This window comes from Oncorhynchus tshawytscha, linkage group LG03, assembly GCF_018296145.1.
Source record: "Oncorhynchus tshawytscha isolate Ot180627B linkage group LG03, Otsh_v2.0, whole genome shotgun sequence".
Lineage (NCBI taxonomy): Eukaryota > Metazoa > Chordata > Actinopteri > Salmoniformes > Salmonidae > Oncorhynchus > Oncorhynchus tshawytscha.
In genome coordinates, this window is record NC_056431.1 from 28,513,323 (window position 1) to 28,533,399 (window position 20,077).

Here is a 20,077-nt window from a genome sequence, read left to right on the forward strand (position 1 = left end):
TAGGGAACTCAGAGAGATCCACTACAGTAAATCAGACCTAGGCCTACACAATGTATTGACCTTTGGTAGCGTTTTAGACAGCCAGAATGTTGTTGTGCATTTGCACAATGTGTAAAGAGGAAACAGTCATTTCACCAGATACATTTTTATTAACACTTAAACGTGTAACATTACATTTGGAAATAGTTGTTATACATAGTCCCCCTGTGAAGACAAATACAAGGAACAGTCGGTATTGTTTTGACAACCTTACAGAAAACAAGAAATGTCTAATAATAATGTTTTAATAGTATGTTTGGACAAATAATCTCGATCTTATCTCAAGAGAAAACATCCTGTTATGCTCTGGGAACGTATACAATCTGGTTAATGTGTTCCGTTTGATAAACTGCATACCGAGCATGACCAATGCACATGAGCGTGTATACGGCGTCTGTTCAAACTGCGTGCGTAATGAGCTCTTGGAGTTTCATTGCAAGTCTTCAGGAGAACGTTAGTTCCCACCATTCAGCAGTGATGATTGGAAATTCTTCACCGCCACTTGACCATGGAACAGTATATTTAGTTCAGTTTCAGTAACTCATCACCAGCTCTTGAACGCGTTTTTGCTTTTCCACCATGGACGGACGTGTATTCTGGAATCGGACCTCTCAAATTCTTCTCAATGAATCTTGGGACAATGAGTGCAATGACCATGATCTTTTTTATTATAATTTTGTCCGTCTAACAGAGACCACTATTTTGCCTTCTCTCATTGGAATCCTCTGTTCAACGGGGCTTGTAGGAAACATTCTGGTCTTGGTGACTATCCTAAGGTATGTATCACCGCGTTCCACTGGGCACACAGTTGAATCAAAGTTGTTTCAACATAATTTGTCAACACATTGTGACGCGGCATTAGTGGATTTGAAAAAAAGTTAACCATCTAATTTCAACTAACGTAATCATTGCAATTAAGTTAAAACTTCAACTTAAATGGACAACCTGACTAACGGGTTCATACATCAATCTAATTTCAAGATGATCGTCAGAACCATGTATATGTTGAAATTGCATCAAATTCCATAGACACTGGTTTCATCTTATATTGAATGGTTGAAAATGATGTAGAATTGTATACTTGATTACATGTGACCTTTGAATGTTGATAGTAAAAATGGTATGTTTGAATCAATGTAATTGTTTTAACATAACGTCAACCTAGAATAAAGAGGCCTATTGAAATCAAATGTGAAACCATGGTCCAACGATTCCTGCCTGAACAGTGGCTCCTGTTATGAGGGGAAATAAACTTCCGTGAGAACATCGCCCTTAAATGTTAATTGGTTGCGTTCACGGTTCAATAGGTCTACAATGAATCATTGATATGATGGATTCACATCTCCATCTGAACCATCAAACAAAGTCAAAGAAACACACTAAAACAAATCAAACTTGAAATGCACCTAAAATAGTTTGCTTTAGCCCTATTCTTCAACTTTGCTTGATGACGTGAACCCACCATATTAATCATTTTGTAGACAACATTTTTTGTTTTGTTTTACATCAACCAACCATCCTTTATATAAAATACAATATCCAAAGATAAAAGTATATTATTCATATAATGAATTTGGCAGGGCTGGACTGAGTTTGGGGAAACCTGGTCTACGCAAATGAGTATGGAAGCTCATCAATATCTAAACTGTTTTGACATGATAGCTCAGCTGAAACGAACACAGCTAAGCACGGGACATAGGATCTGGATGATAGACTCGTTCTCACTGAACTGCATTACCCCTCATAACAGTAGGAGTCACTGTTCAGGCAGGAATCGTTGGATCCAACGTATTTTCCACGTTGATCCCACGTCACAATACGTTAACAAATGAAATTAATTTCAACCAGTGTGTGCCCAGTGGGATCTGGTCACAACAAAGCTAACACTTTTTCTGCAAAAGTTAAGCAGATGGATTTACAAAATGTTGTAAATGGTTTAGATGACTAATGAATTTCCTTTCTAGAAACATTAAAATGTGTAGTGTCTGTTCGAAAGTAAATATTTGATTCAATAAAAATGTCCCATTGTTAAATTACCTCATGCTAGGTGAGGAGCGCCAGGTAGCCTAGTGGTTAGAGTGTTGGGCCAGTAACCAAAAGGTTGTTAAATCGAATCCCCAGCTGAGGTTAAAAATCTGTCGTTCTGGCCCTGCACAAGGAAGTTAACCCACTGTTCCTAGGCCGTCATTGTAAATAACAATTGGTTCTTAAGACTTGCCTGGTTAAATAATAGTTTGATTAAGATGCCAAACACTTTTCATTACCAATGTACCCACAGTTACCTTTTCATTATTTAAGTCAATGCACAAACTGATATGTTAATGTGCATTGTAAGATCATATGTAATCGCTCATTGTGCAAAATAGGTCTATGCGCTGTTTAACATAACTGTTGTATGAGATGCAGTTTTAATGAACTACTATGTGACATTTAGTTTTTTTTACTGAAAGTATGCTCTCTGTAAATCCACATTAAGCGCCCTGGACTGTGGAAAGCCATTTTCCTTCAGTTGGCTGCTTTTAACAATTTGTTACTCGTAATCCATTGCTATCATTGTGGGCGAATTCATTAAATACTTACTTCTAATGAGTGTGTGTAGATTAAATATATGGATTGACTGTGCAGATTATGTGAAGGCATATTTTCTCAACCGCTGTGGCCAACCACCCTATAGATCAGGAATGGACAACTCCAGTCCCCCCCCAGTTACAGTTCATTAGCCCCTTATCTATGAATTTCACATGAGGGAATACAGAAGGAAAAAAAAGAAAAGTGGATCAGAAAACCAGTCCGTATCTGGTTGGACCACCATTTGCCTGATGCAGAGTGACATGTCCTTCACATATTAATTTTAATAGATTTTTATAGGGTGTAGATCAGCTTTAATATAGCTGATGGATTGTGGCGTCCAACAATGTAAGTGTCTGCATTTCCAATCCCATATTGTTTTTTTGTAAACGTGTACAGTTGAAGTCAGAAGTTTACATACATTTAAACTTAGTTTCACAATTTCTGACATTTAATCAGAGTTAAAATTCCCTTTATTTGGTCAGTTAGGATCACCACTTTATTTTAAGAATGTGAAATGTCAGAATAATAGTAGAGAATGGTTTATTTCAGCCATAACATTCCCAGTGGGTCAGAAGTTTACATATACTAATTGATTGTTTGGTAGCATTGCCTTTAAATTGTTTCACTTCGGTCAAACATTTTGGGTAGTATTCCACAAGCTTCCCACAATAAGTTGGGTGATTTTTGGCAGATTCCTCCTGACAGAGCTGGTGTAACTGGGTCAGGTTTGTAGGCCTCCTTGCTCGCACACGCTTTTTCAGTTCTGGCCACAAATTTTCTATAAGATTGAGGTCAGGGCTTAGTGATGTCCACTACAATACCTTGACTTTGTTGTCCTTAAGCCATTTTTTGCCACAACTTTGTAAGTGTGCTTGGGGTCATTGTCCATTTGGAAGACCCATTTGCAACCAAGCTTTAACTTCCGGACTGACGTCTTGAGATGTTGCTACAGTATAACCACATAAGTTTCCTGCCTCATGATGTCATCTATCTTGTGAAGTGCACCAGTCCGTCCTGCAGCAAAGCACCCCCACAACATGATACTGCCACCCCCGTGCTTCATGGTTGGGATGGTGTTCTTCAGCTTGCAAGCCTCCCCCTTTTTCCTCCAAACATAACGATGGTCATTATGGCCAAACAGTTCTATTTTTGTTTCATCAGACCAAAGGACATTTCTCCAAAAAGTATGATCTTTTTCCCCATGTGCAGTTGCAAACCGTAGTCTGGCTTTCTTTAATGGTGGTTTTGGAGCGGTGGCTTCTTCCTCGCTGAGCAGCCTTTCAGGTTATGTCGATATCGGACTCGTTTTACTGTGGATACAGATACTTATGTACCTGTTTCCTCCAGCATCTTCACAAGGTCCTTTGTTGTTGTTCTAGGATTGATTTGCTCTTTTCGCACCAAAGTACGTTCATCTCTAGGAGACAGAACGCGTCTCCTTCCTGAGCGGTATGATGGCTGCGTGGTCCCATGGTGTTTATATTTGCGTACTATTGTTTGTACAGATGAACGTGGTACCTTCAGGCATTTGGAAATTGCTCCCATGGATGAACCAGACGTGTGGAGTGCTATAATTTTTTTTCCTAAGGTCTTGGCTGATTTCATTTGATTTACCCATGATGTCAAGCAAAGAGGTACTGAGTTTGAAGGTAGGCCTTGAAATACAGCCACACCTTCAATTGACTTAAATTATGTCAATTAGCCTATCAGAAGCTTCTAATTTTCTGGAATTTTCCAAGCTGTTTTGAGGCACAGTCAACTTCGTGTATGTCAACTTCTCACCCACTGGAATTGTGATACAGTGAATTCATCTGTCTGTAAACAATTGTTGGAAAAATGATTTGTCATGCACAAAGTAGATGTCCTAAGCGACTTGCCAAAACTATAGTTAACAAGAAATGTGTGGAGTGGTTGAAAAACAAGTTATAATGACTCCAACCTAAGTCTATAAAATATATATTTGCCTTTATTATTTTCCCCTATCCCTACCACCCCTCCCCTAATTGGAGAAAACTAATGGACAGGACTTTGGCTTTTACTTCCAGTTGATACATACATTTTACAGACACAGTATTTTACAATTTATCCTTTGTTTTTAGTCCTGTCCTTCAGCTACCCTCAACTCCTCCCATCCCCCTCTGAAGACCCTCCAACTTTTATTTCTATTTGCCATATATTTTTCCAACTGTGCGGTTACAAAAGTTCTGAACCTTTCTATCTTATACTTTGTACATATTGTAAATTAAAGAAACATTGTTGCTTAGAGTTATTGATCAATTGACTACGACTTTTTATATCACCCAGCAGTGCTATTTTCAGAACCTGTGACCAAAAATAAGCTACATATAGAGAGTACGAAACATTATCTAATGATTGTCTCTTTGCAGCAAAATCTACAGAGCTGGGATGGTTGAGTCACCCATTCATTATCTATCTAATGTTTATTGGTTGCAACAATTTTTGTTGAAAAACTATTTTGAATATCAGTAAATAAATCATGTGCCATAGAAATCTCTTAAACTATTTTCCTATCTATATGGCACAGCTGTCCATTCTTTGGTCCTTAAATGAACCTATCAGTTCTTCGATGCAGGGCCGACAGACAAGTTAACTTTCCCTTCCATACCCCTTACATTTTTGCGGTAATTAGTTTAACTTTGAGGAGAGCATACATTTCCATACACGTTTGTTAGCTGCATGTGTGACATAACACCACCAGTCCTATTTATGATATCATTTACAAAAGGTTATACCGTTTTAACTTTTTTTTCAACAAATGTTTTTTTTTTTGATTGATTAGTATATTTGAGTTCTGGTGGATTAAACTGAAATTGTAACCCACTCTCTGGCTTGTTTTAAAAATAGCGTTATTTTGCAGATCTTTTGGCGGGTCATGTTTCGGAGGACGCATGACTCGACCTTCGCCTCTCCCAAGTCCATTGGTGTGTATTTTATATTTATTTTAGGGGGTAGATCAGCTTTAATATTGCAGATTGTAATCACTTCCAATCCCCCATATATATTTATTTTCTATCCCCTTGATATTGTTGGATCTGATTTTAATAGCCAACATTTCGATGGCCATAATAAATAGATTTGCTGATAGTGGACAACCTTGTTTAACTCAACAGTTTAATACTTTGAGAAGTAGCCATTATTTACTATTTTACACCCAGGGCTACTTTACATAACTTTAACCCATTGTTTAAGAGATTCTCCAAAATTGAAATATTCCAGACATTTAAATATAAATTGCAGTTGTACTTTAAACTTTTGGTGCCAGCGAAAATGACATAAGAAAGCAGTCAAGACGACTTGGATATTTAAGCCTCCATAAAGCCACTAGTTCCAATATATCCATGATTTTACCGCTTTTCCTTCACACTGCTGTCCAACACTTCCCAAACAATCTCAATTGGGTTGAGGTCGGATGATTGTTGTGGATCCATGCTGGTTAAGTGTGCCTTGAATTCTAAATAAATCAGACTGTCACCAGCAAGCACCCCCACACCACCTCATCCATGCTTTACGGTGGGAACCACAAATGCGGAGATCAGTAGTTCACCTATTCGGCATTGCACAAAGACAGTGGTTGGGAAACAGATTTCCGCCAGAAATGTCCATTGCTCGTGTTTCTTGGCCCAAGCAGGTCTCTTCTTATTGGTGTCCTTTGGTATGGTTTCTTTGCAGCAATTTGACCATGAAGGCCAGATTCACGCAGTCTCCTCTGAACAGCTGACGTTTTGATGGGTCTGTTACTTGAACTTTTTTGGGCTGCAATTAGAGGTGTAATCTAACCCTGCTCTCACTCAACCCTATCCAGGGCCCGCTCGATCAAGAAGCAAGCCCACAGGCTTTGACTATAGACTCAGATACAAATGTTGCGATGCACAAGGCAAACCTCATCACAATAGCCAATTCCACTCAAACGCCAATAAGTCGATCCGTTTTCACCATGAACACAAATGACACATCACGTTGTTGAACAAACACTACACTTTGAAAATCGCTACCTGGAAGCAGTTCTGGAGGACTGCTTAACCCATAAGCTAAATAAGTCTGTCTCGACAATATCGCTCATATCTCAATCGTTGTTACATGATCTCAAAAGGACTGTGAACCCAGCTAACCGTCGGTCAAAAACAGAACGATGCGAAACTAAACTTCGAGGTTTCACTCGGACCACCTCGCCTCTCACAATGTGACTCATGCTGAAACTACACCTCCAAAACATATAGCTCGTTCAACCTGTGTATGTTACCAGACTCAAAACTGAACACCTGCTACTCGGAGCAGACTTGATGGATCGTTTGGTCCCACTGATGGATTGGGGTAAAAATATGGTGGTCACAAGTAACCGTGCCATCTCTACTGACAACGCTGTCTTCTCTTAATGCTGGCTACAACAGTCATCACCAAGGATTTTCTGTCAAAAGGACCCCTTGGGAAAAAGAGGTTGCGACATCTCTTGGTGCAGAATCTGACTCCGATATTACGATATCTCGTCACATTCAATCAACAAACCTGAGAATATTATTTTCATGATTTCGAGCCAGAACTCTGAGTGAGCAACTTCCCTCCTCAGAGGCATGCAATACTGTAGCTAAGATTAACCTAACTTGTCCTTCAGACACTTCCGCAAGCACCGCGGCCAAAACAAAGCATCAACGTTCAGAGTGTACACGGCTTCCGAAGACACATTTTTTGCTTTAAGGGTGACTGAAACCCCGTACAATGAAACTACCGGTATCAGTCCCGCCACTGAGCCGGTGACTCCAACTGGTGAAACACTGTGCGACTTCACCAAAATATATCCTTGTCTCAGTTTGCAGGTACTGGAACGGTTACCACACAGACGCTATGGTGAATGGCAGGCCAAGACAGCCACTGAGCTTTTTGAAGCACAAGGTTATGGCCAAACTACTAACAAAGCTGCTGCCGACAACTTGTACAAAGGGCACAAACTTTGTTTGTGCCTCGGACACCAACCGCTGGTGGGTGGGTCCCGAGAGACAAAGGGGGGTATACAAGCCCAGACCCATGATGAGCCTTGTTGGGGCCAGTGGGTGGGGTGCAACACTGTACGAGGCCGCCCGATCAGGAAACAAATCAAGTTGTAAACGTCGCCACGATAACAGAGGGGAGCAGACAAGCCCCTCAATGGATTGTTTGGTCCCACTGATGGATTGGGGATAACCATAGAATACATCTTAGATATCACTCTGGTAGATGTCTAGGGTTTGATCATTTCTCATTCATACCTATTTTTGTACCAGCAAAACTTTTGACCATTATTTGGCAACGATTGTGCACTCTTATCGCTGTCCTCTATCTGAACTTGTGTACACATTCGAGTTTGATTTTGTTGACAGTGTCGCCTAGGTTCTGCAGCGGTTTAAGATGGAATTCTTTCACTTCACTTTCAGGATCTTCACCCTCATTTTCTATGATACCAGTAAGTACTGGATTTCTTTTCTCGCATGGATCTAGTCTTTATTTCAAGTAAGGCTTCTCTCAGAGACATGTTCTCCTTTTTAAGTTCTTTGACATCCGTTTCAATAGTATTGCCTGTACATTTTTGAGCTTTTTGTCACTCATTCCTAGCCTCGCCTTCATATCCTTTACTTACAAGTGAACATCATAAATCATCTGTCGAGGAATCTTGTAGTTTCTCTTGATGTTTGATTCTCAATTTTTTCCCTGGATCCTCTCCGACATCTTTTGGCCTTGACTGCGTTCGTAATATTTATCAATACATTTCTCTAGCCTTGTGTTTTTTGGGGTTATTATCCAGCTTGAATGTTATTACCCACAAGTAAATAGATCAGTGTAGTGCTAATATTTAGTCAGTTTTAGAGAGATTGAATATTCCGCTCTCTTCTGTCCTTTCTAGAATGACCAAACAAGAGATTGAGGTCAGCTGATACCTCAATGGGTGACATGTCTGGTGAGTGTGCAGGCCATGGAAGAACTGGGAAATTTTCAGCTTCAAGACGTTTTGTACAGATCCTTGAAACATTGGGCCATGCACTATAATGTTGAAACATTAGGTGATGGCTGCGGATGAATGAACGACAATAGGCCTCAGGATCTCATTACGGCATCTCTGTGCATTCAAATTGACGTCGATAAAATGCATTTGTGTTCGTTGTCCGTCGCTTATGCCTGCCCATACCGTAACCCCAACGCCACCATGGGGCACTCTGGTCACAACTTTGACATCAGCAAACCACTCTGCCCAGTACAATTGAAACCGGGATTCATCCGTGAAGAGCACACTTCTGCCATTGGCCATCGAAGGTGAGCAATTGTCCAATGAAGTCTGTTACGATGCCGAACTGCAGTCAGGTCAAGACTTTAGTGAGGACAACAAGCACACAGATTAGCTTCCCTAAGACTGTTTCTGACAGTCTGTGCAGAAATTCTTAATTGTGCAAACCCACAGTTTCATCAGCTGTCTGGGTGGCTGGTTTCAGACGATCCCACAGGTGAAAAAGCCAGATGTGGAGGTCCTGGGCTGGCGTGGTTACATGTAGTCTGCGGTTGTGAGGCTGTTTGGATGTACTGCCAAAGTCTCTAAAATTGAGGTTATGCAACCTGGTCTCAAACTCGGCATACGTCTCGGTACATTTAAATCCAGGATACTGAAATTAGTATGATATGTTACGTTTGGTATGGTTGCATAAGATAGAGGGTTATAACACGAACGTCTAGCAACCCAAAGCTTGTGAGTTTAAATCTCAATATGGGCAACTTCAATATGTTAGCAACCTTTCACTACTGTTTAGCTACCTTGTAAATACTTAGCATGTTAGCTAACCCTTCCCCTAACCTTAACCCTTTTAGTTAACCCTGCACCTAACCTTAACCCTTTAACCTTACTCCGAAACTTAACTGTAACCCCTAGCCTAGCTAAAATTAGCCATCTAGCTAGCATTAGCAACCTAGCCAGAATTTGTAATGTAAACATTTAGCAAATTCTTTAAATATTGTACATTTTGCAAATTCGCAACATAATCAAAATTGTAATTCATAACATATCATACTAAATGGAGTGTCTCGAATATCCGTACAGAATAATATGAAATTCTCTGAGACCAGGTTCCATTATGGTAGAGAAATTAACTTTAAATTCTCTGGCAGCAGCTCTGGTGGACTGCAGTCAACATGCCAATTGCACTCTCCCTCAAAACATCTGTGGCATTGTAACGACCGTTGGTGGAAGAAGGTGAGGACCAAGATGCAGCGCGGTAAGTGTTCATCATTATATTAATAAACTGAACACTAAATACAACCAGGAACAAAAGAAACAGCTCCGTCAGGTGCAAAACACACTAAACAGAAAATAACTACCCACAACCCATAGTGGGAAAACAGGCTGCCTAAGTATGGTTCTCAATCAATATGGGAACCATACCAGGCCTAAACATAGAAACACAACATCGAGACATACAACAGAATACCCACCCACATCACACCCTGGCAGCGCTGGAGTGACGGGCGGCCCCGGCAGCGCCTGACTGACGGGCGGCCCCGGAAGCTCCTGACTGACGGCCGGACAGGAGGGAGACTCTGGAAGCGCCGGACAGGAGGGAGACTCTGGAAGCGCCGGACAGGAGGGAGACTCTGGAAGCGCCGGACAGGAGGGAGACTCTGGAAGCGCCGGACAGGAGGGAGACTCTGGAAGCGCCGGACAGGAGGGAGACTCTGGAAGCGCCGGACAGGAGGGAGACTCTGGAGGGAGGAGATGGAGAGACAGCCTGGTGCGTGGGGCTGCCACAGGAGGCCTGGTGCATGGAGGAGGCACCGGATGGACCGGACCGTGGAGGCGCAATGGAGGTCTTGAGCACCGAGCCTGCACAACCTGTCCTGGCTGGATACTCCCCGTACCCCGGCCAGTGCGGTGGGGTGGAACAGACCGCACTGGGCTGTGCTGGCGAAAGGGGACACCGTGCGTAGGGCTGGTGCCATATAACCCGGGCTGAGGAGACGCACTGGAGACCAGATGCGCTGAGCCGGCTTCATTGCTCCTGGCTCGATGCCCACTCTAGCCCGGCCGATACGAGGAGCTGCGACGGACACCGTGCGCCTCACGGCATAACACGGTGCCTGCCCGGCCCACCTCTCGCCACGGTAAGCACGGGGAGTTGGCTCAGGTCTCCTACCTGACTTAGCCACACTCCCCGTGTGGCCCCCCCCAAGAAATCTTTGGGGCTGCCTCTCGGGCTTCCTTGCCAGCCGTGTTCCCTCAAAGCGCTGGCTCCCTTTACCTGCTGCCTCCACTCTCCTGGCTGCCTCCACCTGTTCCCATGGGAGGCGATCCCTTCCAGCCAGGATCTCCTCCCATGTGTAGAAACCCTTCCCGTCCAGAATGTCCTCCCATGTCCATGAGTCCATTCCACGCTGCTCCTGGTTACCACGCTGCTTGGTCCTTTTTTGGTGAGTAGTTCTGTAACGACTGTTGGAAGGAGAAGGTGAGGACCAAGATGCAGCATGGTAAGTGTTCATCATTATATTAATAAACTGAACACTAAATACAACCAGGAACAAAAGAAACAACCGAAACAGCTCCGTCAGGTGCAAACCACACTAAACAGAAAATAACTACCCACACCCATAGTGGGAAAACAGGCTGCCCAACGATAACCAGCTGCCTCTGATTGGGAACCATACCAGGCCTAAACATAGAAACACAACACCTAGACTTACAACATAGAATACCCACCCACATCACACCCTGACCAAACTAAAAATAGAAACATACAAAGCAATCTACAGTCAGGGCGTGACAGGCATTGTGTTGTTTGACAAAACTGCACATTTTAGAATGGCCTTTTATTGTCCTCACCTGTATAATGATCACACTGTTTAATCAGATTATTGATATGCCACACCTGTCAGGTGGATGGATTATCTTTGCAAATGAGTAGCGCTCACTAAAAGGGAATTAAACAAATTTGTACCCAGAATGAGAGAAATAAGCTTTTTGTGTGTTTGGAAAATTTCTGGGATATTTTATTTCAGCTCATGAAACATTGTACCAACACTTTACCTGTTGTGTTTGTAGTTTTGTTCAGTATAACTGCATTCTAAACTGAAGACCATGATTAGTTGATTATTGTGTGTCACCAATCAGGATTTGCACTTCCTGGCTTACAGCTACAGAAAGTCAGAGATATGGAACTCAGTGGAGAGTGACTGTAATAACATTGAGCAATCAAACATTAAAGGCATTCTCCGGGGGATTTCACTTCACCAGACTGTACGTCTACCACTACAGCACAAATTGGATGTGTTATCACTGTATTTGCTCAATGTTAAATCAAATCAAATAAAAGTTGGTGTCAGCAGGTCCTTTAGGTCAGTGTTTCCCAACGCCAGTCCTCGAGTACCCATCACAGTACATTTCTGTGGTGGCCCGGACCAGCACACCTGATTCAACTAATCACCAAGCCTTCAATGACTTGAATCAGGTGAGTTTGTCCAGGTCTTACAACAAAAATGTGTGCTGTTGGGGTACTCAAGGACTGGAGTTGGGAAACACTGCTTAAGGTGAAACAATTTACTTGAAAAGCAATCCTAAAGATCCCATTACCCGGCTGTGTGTACACTGATTGTAGATGTCCTTTCCATTTCCATACAGAGAGACTTTGAAGCAAGGCCTTTGATTTGACCAGTCAATAAAATCCAATGCAGTGCATCTTGGGATGTTCCCATGAGGGGAACCAAAGGGTAGAGTGAGTACCTCAGGCCACATGATAAAATAAGTTGAAAGGTGATGGTCAGGAGCCACTAGAGGACATATGGCACAATTATGACTCTTTTGATAACTTTATTTTAAATCTTGCTCCACTGGGGTTTGTTAATTATAAAATAAAGGTTGTGGAGGAATCATCTCAAAACACAGCCCTACAATGTGACCTTACGCATTAAGCAGATTGGAGTTCCTTACTTTAACTTCTTAAGGGCAGCTCTGCCTTGAGAACATAAACTAATACAATTAGCTATGTTTAGGAAATAAATGTGATTGGTTGAGTTTAGGCAAGTAATTCCAATTGGTTGAGGTTTGGGTTAGGCTAAGATTACATAAGACATTTGATTGGCTAAGTGTACTGTCGCGAAGGGTTGGGTTGCGAACAAGCATGCTTGTGTATGAAAATGTGAATATTAATGACATCCTCCACCAACACGCACCACCACCAACCGATCTACCATTCTTTCTGCCCCTTGAGGCAGAACAGCCCTCAAAACAAAATTGAACAAGCACAGATTGTTGCTTTGTTGTTAGATGTGATAAGTGTGCAGTAGTTATGCAGTCCACTATTGTTCGTTCTGAATGTATTAAACACAGAGTACAGACAGTGTTAAGATGTGTGTTATTTTACAGGACCACAAAGAAGACAGTTCCAGACATATACATCTGTAACCTGGCCGTGGCTGATGTGGTCCACGTGACGGTCATGCCCTTCCTGATCCACCAGTGGGCCCGGGGGGGGCACTGGGTGTTTGGCAGCACCCTCTGCACCATCATCACCTCCCTGGACAACTGCAATCAGGTGGCCTGTGCAGCCGTCATGACCGCTGTCAGCCTGGACAGGTGAGTAATATGATATGGGAGTGATATGTCAGTTTGCCTTGTGCTCTGTTGCCGGTTGGCAATACCCAGTTGGCAATAGAGCACAGCTAGGAGACCGGCACATAAAAACACCAAAATTACAATTAAGTAATCCATTTCTGTCCTAAACCCAGATCTTCACATTTTCATATTTGGAACATGTCCTTGCATGCCATGCACTGAGTATGTAATTCGACACTTCATTAGATTCTGATCATAATTGGGGAGTTGACTTTGCCAAGCTGTTGAAGGTTAAATGTCTCAGTAGTGGAAAAAGGTGTATAGTCAGTTCAAATCAAAGTTTATTGGTTGCGTACACAGATTTGCAGATGTTATCGCAGATGCAGTGAAATGCTTATGTTTCGACGGTGCAGTAATATCTCAAAAAATTTTAAAATCTAAAAAGGAAATTAAGAAATCAGAACGACCAATGTCAGAGTCCGAAATATAAATAAACTCAGCAAAAAAAGAAATTACCCTTTTTTTCAGGACCCTGTCTTTCAAAGATAATTTCTAAAAATCCAAATAACTTCACAGATCTTCATTGTAAAGGGTTTAAACACTGTTTCCCATGCTTGTTCAATGACCCATAAACAATAATGAACATGCACCTGTGGACCGGTCGTTAAGACACTAACAACTTACAGACAGTAGGCAATTAAGGTCACAGTTATGAAAACTTAGGACACTAAAGAAGCTTTTCTACGGACTCTGAAAAACACCAAAAGAAAGATGCCAGGGTCCCTGCTCATCTGCGTGAACGTGCCTTAGGCATGAGGACTGCAGATGTGGCCAGGGCAATAAATTGCAATGTCCGTACTGTGAGACACCTAAGACAGCGCTACAGGGAGACAGGACGGACAGCTGAACGTCCTCGCAGACCACGTGTAACAACACCTTCACAGGATCGGTACATCCGAACATCACACCTGCGGGACAGGTACAGGATGGAAACAACAACTGCCCAAGTTACACAAGGAATGCACAATCCCGCCATCAGTGCTCAGACTGTCCGCAATAGGCTGAGAGAGGCTGGACTGAGGGCTTGTAGGCCTGTTGTAAGCCTAGACATTACCGGCAACAACGTTGCCTATGGGCACAAACCCACCTTTGCTGAACCAAACAGGACTGGCCAAAAGTGCTCTTCACTGAAGAGTCGTGGTTTTGTCTCACCAGGGGTGATGGTTGGATTCGCGTTTATCGTCGAAGGAATGAGCATTACACCGAGGCCTGTACTCTGGAGCGGGATCGATTTGGAGGTGGAGGGTCCGTCATGGTCTGGGGTCTTTCTACTCTCTCCAGATGAAATCTTGCGATTCGTGAGGTCCAAAATGGCCAGAGTCGCTCCCCTCCTCAATAAACGAACACTTGAGCCCTCTGACGAAGAAATTACAGGCTGGTATCCCTTCTTTTTTCCCCCAAAACAGTTGAGTGTGTTTTCTCTGGCCAACCCACTCACTGTCTCTCTCAGAACAACCTTCTTTACCCTAACCAGTCAGGCTTCAAGACGGGTCATTCAACTGAGAAGGCTCTTCTGTGTCACGGAGACTGCCAATCGAACCCAAACACTGCCAATCCTGACTCTCTCTCCTCTGTTCTCATCCTCCTAGATCTATCCACTGCCTTCGACACAGTGAACCATGGTCCCGTGTGGCTCAGTTGTTAGAGCATGGCACTTGCAACGCCAGGGTTGTGGGTTTGATTCTCACGGGGGACCAGTACGAATGAAAATGTATGCACTCACTACTGTAAGTTGCTCTGGATGCGAGCGTTTGCTTAATGATTAAAATATAAACATAAATCCTCTTCTCCACCATCTCAGGCGCTGCACATTCTTGGATTGTATCCTGGCAGGCTGCTCCCACCAGGTGACGTGGAGAAGATCTGTGCCTGCATCACGTACTCTCACTACTGGGGTCCTTCAGTGCATGGTTCTAGGCCCTTTCCACTTCTCTCTATACACCAAGTCACTTGGCTCTGTCATATCCTCTGTCATTTTAATAGGCTGTCATTGTAAGTAAGAATTTGTTCTGTTCTGGCTTGCCTAGTTAAATAACGGTTAAATAAAAATCCTCGCAGGGTCTCTCCTATCATTGCTCTGCGGATGACACTCAGGTGGCGACACACATCTCTGCGTGCCAGGAAGATATCTCAGCTAGGTTGTCGGCCACCACTTCAACCTTGACAAGACAGACGTGCTCTTCCTCCCGGGGAGGTTCTGCTCACTCCAAGACCTCTCCATCATGGTTGACTCCACAGTGTACCCCTTCCGGAGAGCAAAGAACCTTGGTGTGACCCTGGATAACACTGTTATTATCTGCATACATCAAAGCAGTGACTCACTCCTTCAGGTTTATGCTCTGCAATATGTGTAGAATCCGATCCTTCCTCACATGATAAGTGGCGCAGATCCTAATACAGGCACTTTTTATCTTCCATCTGGACTACTGCATTTCGCTGTTGGCTAGGAACTCGTACCATCAAACCCCTGCAACTTATCCATAATGCCGCAGCACGTCTAGTGTTCAATCTTCCCAAGTTCTCCCATGTCACCCCACTCCTCTGCACACTCCATTGGCTTCCAGTCGAAGCTCACATCCACTACAAGACCATGGTACTTGCCGACGGAGCAGTAAGAGGAACTGCCCCTCCCTACCTTCAGGCTCTGCTCAAACCCTACATCTCAACCCGAGTACTCCGTTCTGCCACCACTGGTCTTTTGTAAACTAACACCCTACCAGCACTGACTTTGTTGATAGCTACTTCAAATGTGGATGGGGCGTGTTCTCTGCTGTCTCCTGTAGTCCACAATCAGCTCCTTTGTTGACATTGATTGAGAGGTTATTTTCCTGGCACTACACTGCCTGGGCTCTCACCTCCTACCGCTTGGCTGTCTCGTTGTTGGTAGTCAGGCTGTTGTGTTGTCTGCAAACTTGATGATTGAATTGGAGACATGCATAGCCACGCAGTCATGAGTCAACAGGGAGTACAGGAGGGGACTTAGCATGCACTCCTGTGGGGCCCACGTGTTGAGGGTCAGCGTGGGGGAGGTGCTGTTGCCTACCTTCACCTCTTGGGGTCAGCCCGTCAGGAAGTTTATGGCCCAGTTGCACAGGGAGGGGTTCAGACTCAGGGTTCTGTGCTTAGTGATGATCTTGCAAGACACTATGATGTTGACGGCTGAGCTCTAGTCAATGAACAGCATTCTTACATAGGTATCCCCCCCCAAACCCTCTTTTACACTACTGTTACTCTCTGTTTATCATATATGCAGAGTCACTTTAACCATATCTACATGTACATACTACCTCAATCAGCCCGACTAACCAGTGCCTGTATATAGCCTCGCTAGTGTTATTTTTCACTGGCTTTATTTTATTTCTTTATTTTCCTATTGTTCGCCTAATACCTTTTTTGCACTGTTATAGCCTATAGATAAGCATTTCACTGTAAGGTCTACTACACCTGTTGTATTTGGCGCACGTGACAATAAAACTTCAAGATTTGATTTGATTTATTCATCTTGTCCAGGTGGGATAGGGCAGTGGGCAGTGCAATGGTGATCGCGTCATTCGTGAATCTGTTTGGGCGTTATGCAAATTGTGGTGGGTTCAGGTGTTGGGTAAGGTGGAGGTGATATGAAGGGTGCCATCTTTCTGTGTCCTGACACTCTTTGTGGTCACCAAAGATCCCATTGCATTATCGGAAGAGTACAGGTGTTAACCCCGGTGCCCTGGCTAAATTTGCAATCTGACCCTCATACCATCATTGCCACCTAATCATCTCCAACTCCAAATTGGCTCATTTCCACTCCCCCCTATAATTTTCCCCCAGGTTGTTGCCGTAAATGAGAATGTGTTCTCAGTCAATTTTCCTGTAAAAATAATATATATATATATATATATACGCACATACATCTATATGGTTGAAGTCGGAAGTTTACATACACTTAGGTTGGAGTCATTAAAACTTGTTTTTCAACCACTCCACAAATTTATTGTCAACAAACTAGTATTGGCAAGTTGGTTAGGACATATACTTTGTGCATGACACAATACATTTTTCCAATAATTGTTTAGAGACAGAGTGAATTTTAAGTTCAATAATCTATCACAATTCCAGTGGGTCAGAAGTTTACATACACTAAGTTGACTGTGCCTTTAAACAGCTTGGAAGATTCTAGAAAATTATGTCATGGCTTTAGAAGCTTCTGATAGGCTAATTGACATAATTTGAGTCAATTGGAGGTGTACCTGTGGATGTATTTCAAGGCCTACCTTCAAAATTCAGTCCCTCTTTGATTGACATCATAGGAAAATCAAAAGAAATCAACCCCCAAAAATTGTAGACCTCCACAAGTCTGGTTCATCCTTGGGAGCAATTTCCAAACGTCTGAAGGTACCACGTTCATCTGTACAAACAATAGTACGCAAGTATAAACACCATGGGACCATGCAGCCGCCATACCGCTCAGGAAGGAGATGCATTCTGTCTCCTAGAGATGAACGTACTTTGGTGCAAAAAGTGCATATCAATCCCAGAACAACAGCAATGGACCGTGTGAAGATGCGTGAAGATTTACTGTGGATGTATCTACATCCACAGTAAAATGAGTCCTATCGACATAACCTGAAAGGCCGCTCATCAAGAAAGATGCCTGCTTTGCTGAAGGAGGGACTGGTGCACTTCACAAAATAGATGGCTTCATGAGAAGGAAAATGATGTAGATATATTGAAGCAACATCTCAAGACATCAGTCAGGAAGTTAAAGCTTGGTCGCAAATGGGTCTTCCAATTGGACAATGACCCCAAGCATACTTCAAAGTTGTGGCAAAATGGCTTAAGGACAACAAAGTCAAGGTATTGGAGTGGCCATCACAAAGCCCTGACCTCAATCCCATAGAAAATGTGTGGGCAGAACTGAAAAAGCGTGTGTGAGCAAGGATGCCTACAAACCTGACTCAGTTACACCAGCTCTGTCAGGAGGAATGGGCCAAAATTCACCCAACTTATTGTGGGAAGCTTATGGAAGGCTACCCAAAATGTTTGAACGAGTTAAACAATTTAAAGGCAATTCTACCAAATATTAATTGAGTGTATGTAAACTTCTGACCCACTGGGAATGTGATGAAAGAAATAAAAGCAGAAATAAATCATTCTGTCTACTATTATTCTGACATTTCAAATTCTTAAAATAAAGTGGTGATCCTAACTGACCTAAGACATTCATTCAGCCTACAGTGAATGAGGCCCATTACCCATTTCCACCACTGCTGGTCGGTGAGCACACGGCCACGGCCATCACCATGGGGCCTTCTGTCAATTCTGGGGGAAGAACAGAGTATACTGTCAATAGATCTGTAACATGTTTTGTGTTTTTACTTGCATTACAATATGTCATTTACTGTAAATGTAATGGTAAAGCATAGTGCATATTTTGCAGATTTACCGGTTTTCTTGGCAAAATGTTTTCATGATCGAATTTATCTTTTCAGATAGAGTTGAACTAATCTGGCACCCTCTGCCATGGTAAGGACTCTCTTTAAAAGCCTGCGCAAAGGACTCGCTGGCACAAAAATAGGCTTGAATGTTCCGTTCCTGAAGGAAACTATTCACTGTTTAAAGTGAATAGAATAAAAGGGAAACGTGTAGGTAGTCAAACTGTACATTGTAGAAACAGAATAGAAAGGTTCGAAACTTGTGGAACATCACAGCACAGTTAAAAAAATATATGGCAAATAGAAATCAAAACTGGATCGTGTTCAGAGATAGATGGGAGGGGTTGAGGGGAGCTGAAGTGTGGGATTACAAATAAAAATAAAAACAAGATAACTAATGTAAAATGCATATAGGTTCAGAACTTTTGTGAAACATCACAGCAGTGTTAAAATAATATACAAACATGGCAAATAGAAATCAAAACTGTATCTTCAGAGATAGATGTGAGGGGTTGAGTGGAGCTGAAGGATGGAACTAAAAACAAACAAGATTACTGATATAAAATATACTGTGTCTGTAAAATGTATGTATATAATATGTACTGTATAAGCTTGAAGTATAAGCCTAGGTGTTGTAGTCCGCTGGTTTACTCCAATTAGGGAGAGGTGGTAGGGTAACGGGAAAGTAACAGGAAAATATATAATATATATTTATAAAAAATATATATGGGGGATTGGAAATGATGCAGACAATTACATTGATTGAAGCCACAAAAATATAAAAGCATGTAGAGTGTTGGTCCCATGTTTCATGAGCTGAAATAAAAAAAATCCCAGTCATTTTTCATTCATGTGCAGACATTTGTTCACATCCCCGTTAGTGAGCATTTCTCCTTTGCCAAGATAATCCATCCACCTGACAGGTGTGGCATATCGAGAAGCTGATTAAACAAACAGCATGATAATCTGGGGCGGCAGGTGAGAGCGTTGGGCCAGTAATCGAAAGGTTGCTGGATCTAAACTATTGTAGCTTTAAACGGACAATTTAAAAAAAAAATGGAATATCTACATAAGCGTACAGAGGCCCATTATCAGCAACCATCACTCCCATGTTCCAATGGCACGTTGTGTTAGCTAATCCAAGTTTAGCATTTTAAATTTATTAGAAAACACTTTTGCAATTATGTTAGCACAGCTGAAAACTATTGTTCTGATTTAAAGAAGCAATAAAACTGGCCTTCTTTGGACTAGTTGAGTATCTGGAGCAACAGCATTTGTGGGTTTGATGACAGGCTCAAAATGGCCAGAAACAAAGACCTTTCTTCTGAAACTCGTCAGTCTATTCCTGTTCTGAGAAATGAAGGCTATTCCATGCGAGAAATTGCCAAGAAACGGAATATCTCGTACCATGCTG

At 42.5% G+C, this 20,077-nt stretch overlaps 1 protein-coding gene across 1 annotated transcript in view; it reads left to right on the top strand.

Annotated features, from left to right (window-relative positions):
• Positions 1–375: 375 nt before the first annotated feature.
• The window catches only part of LOC112223929 (melanin-concentrating hormone receptor 2-like), a 31,142-nt gene continuing 11,440 nt past the window's right edge, over positions 376–20,077 (top strand). The window contains exons 1-2 of the mRNA XM_024387234.2: positions 376–815; positions 12,998–13,207. Coding sequence (XP_024243002.1) covers positions 619–815; positions 12,998–13,207 — 407 coding nt within the window. The 5' untranslated portion in view covers positions 376–618. The remainder of the gene's footprint in view (positions 816–12,997; positions 13,208–20,077) is intronic.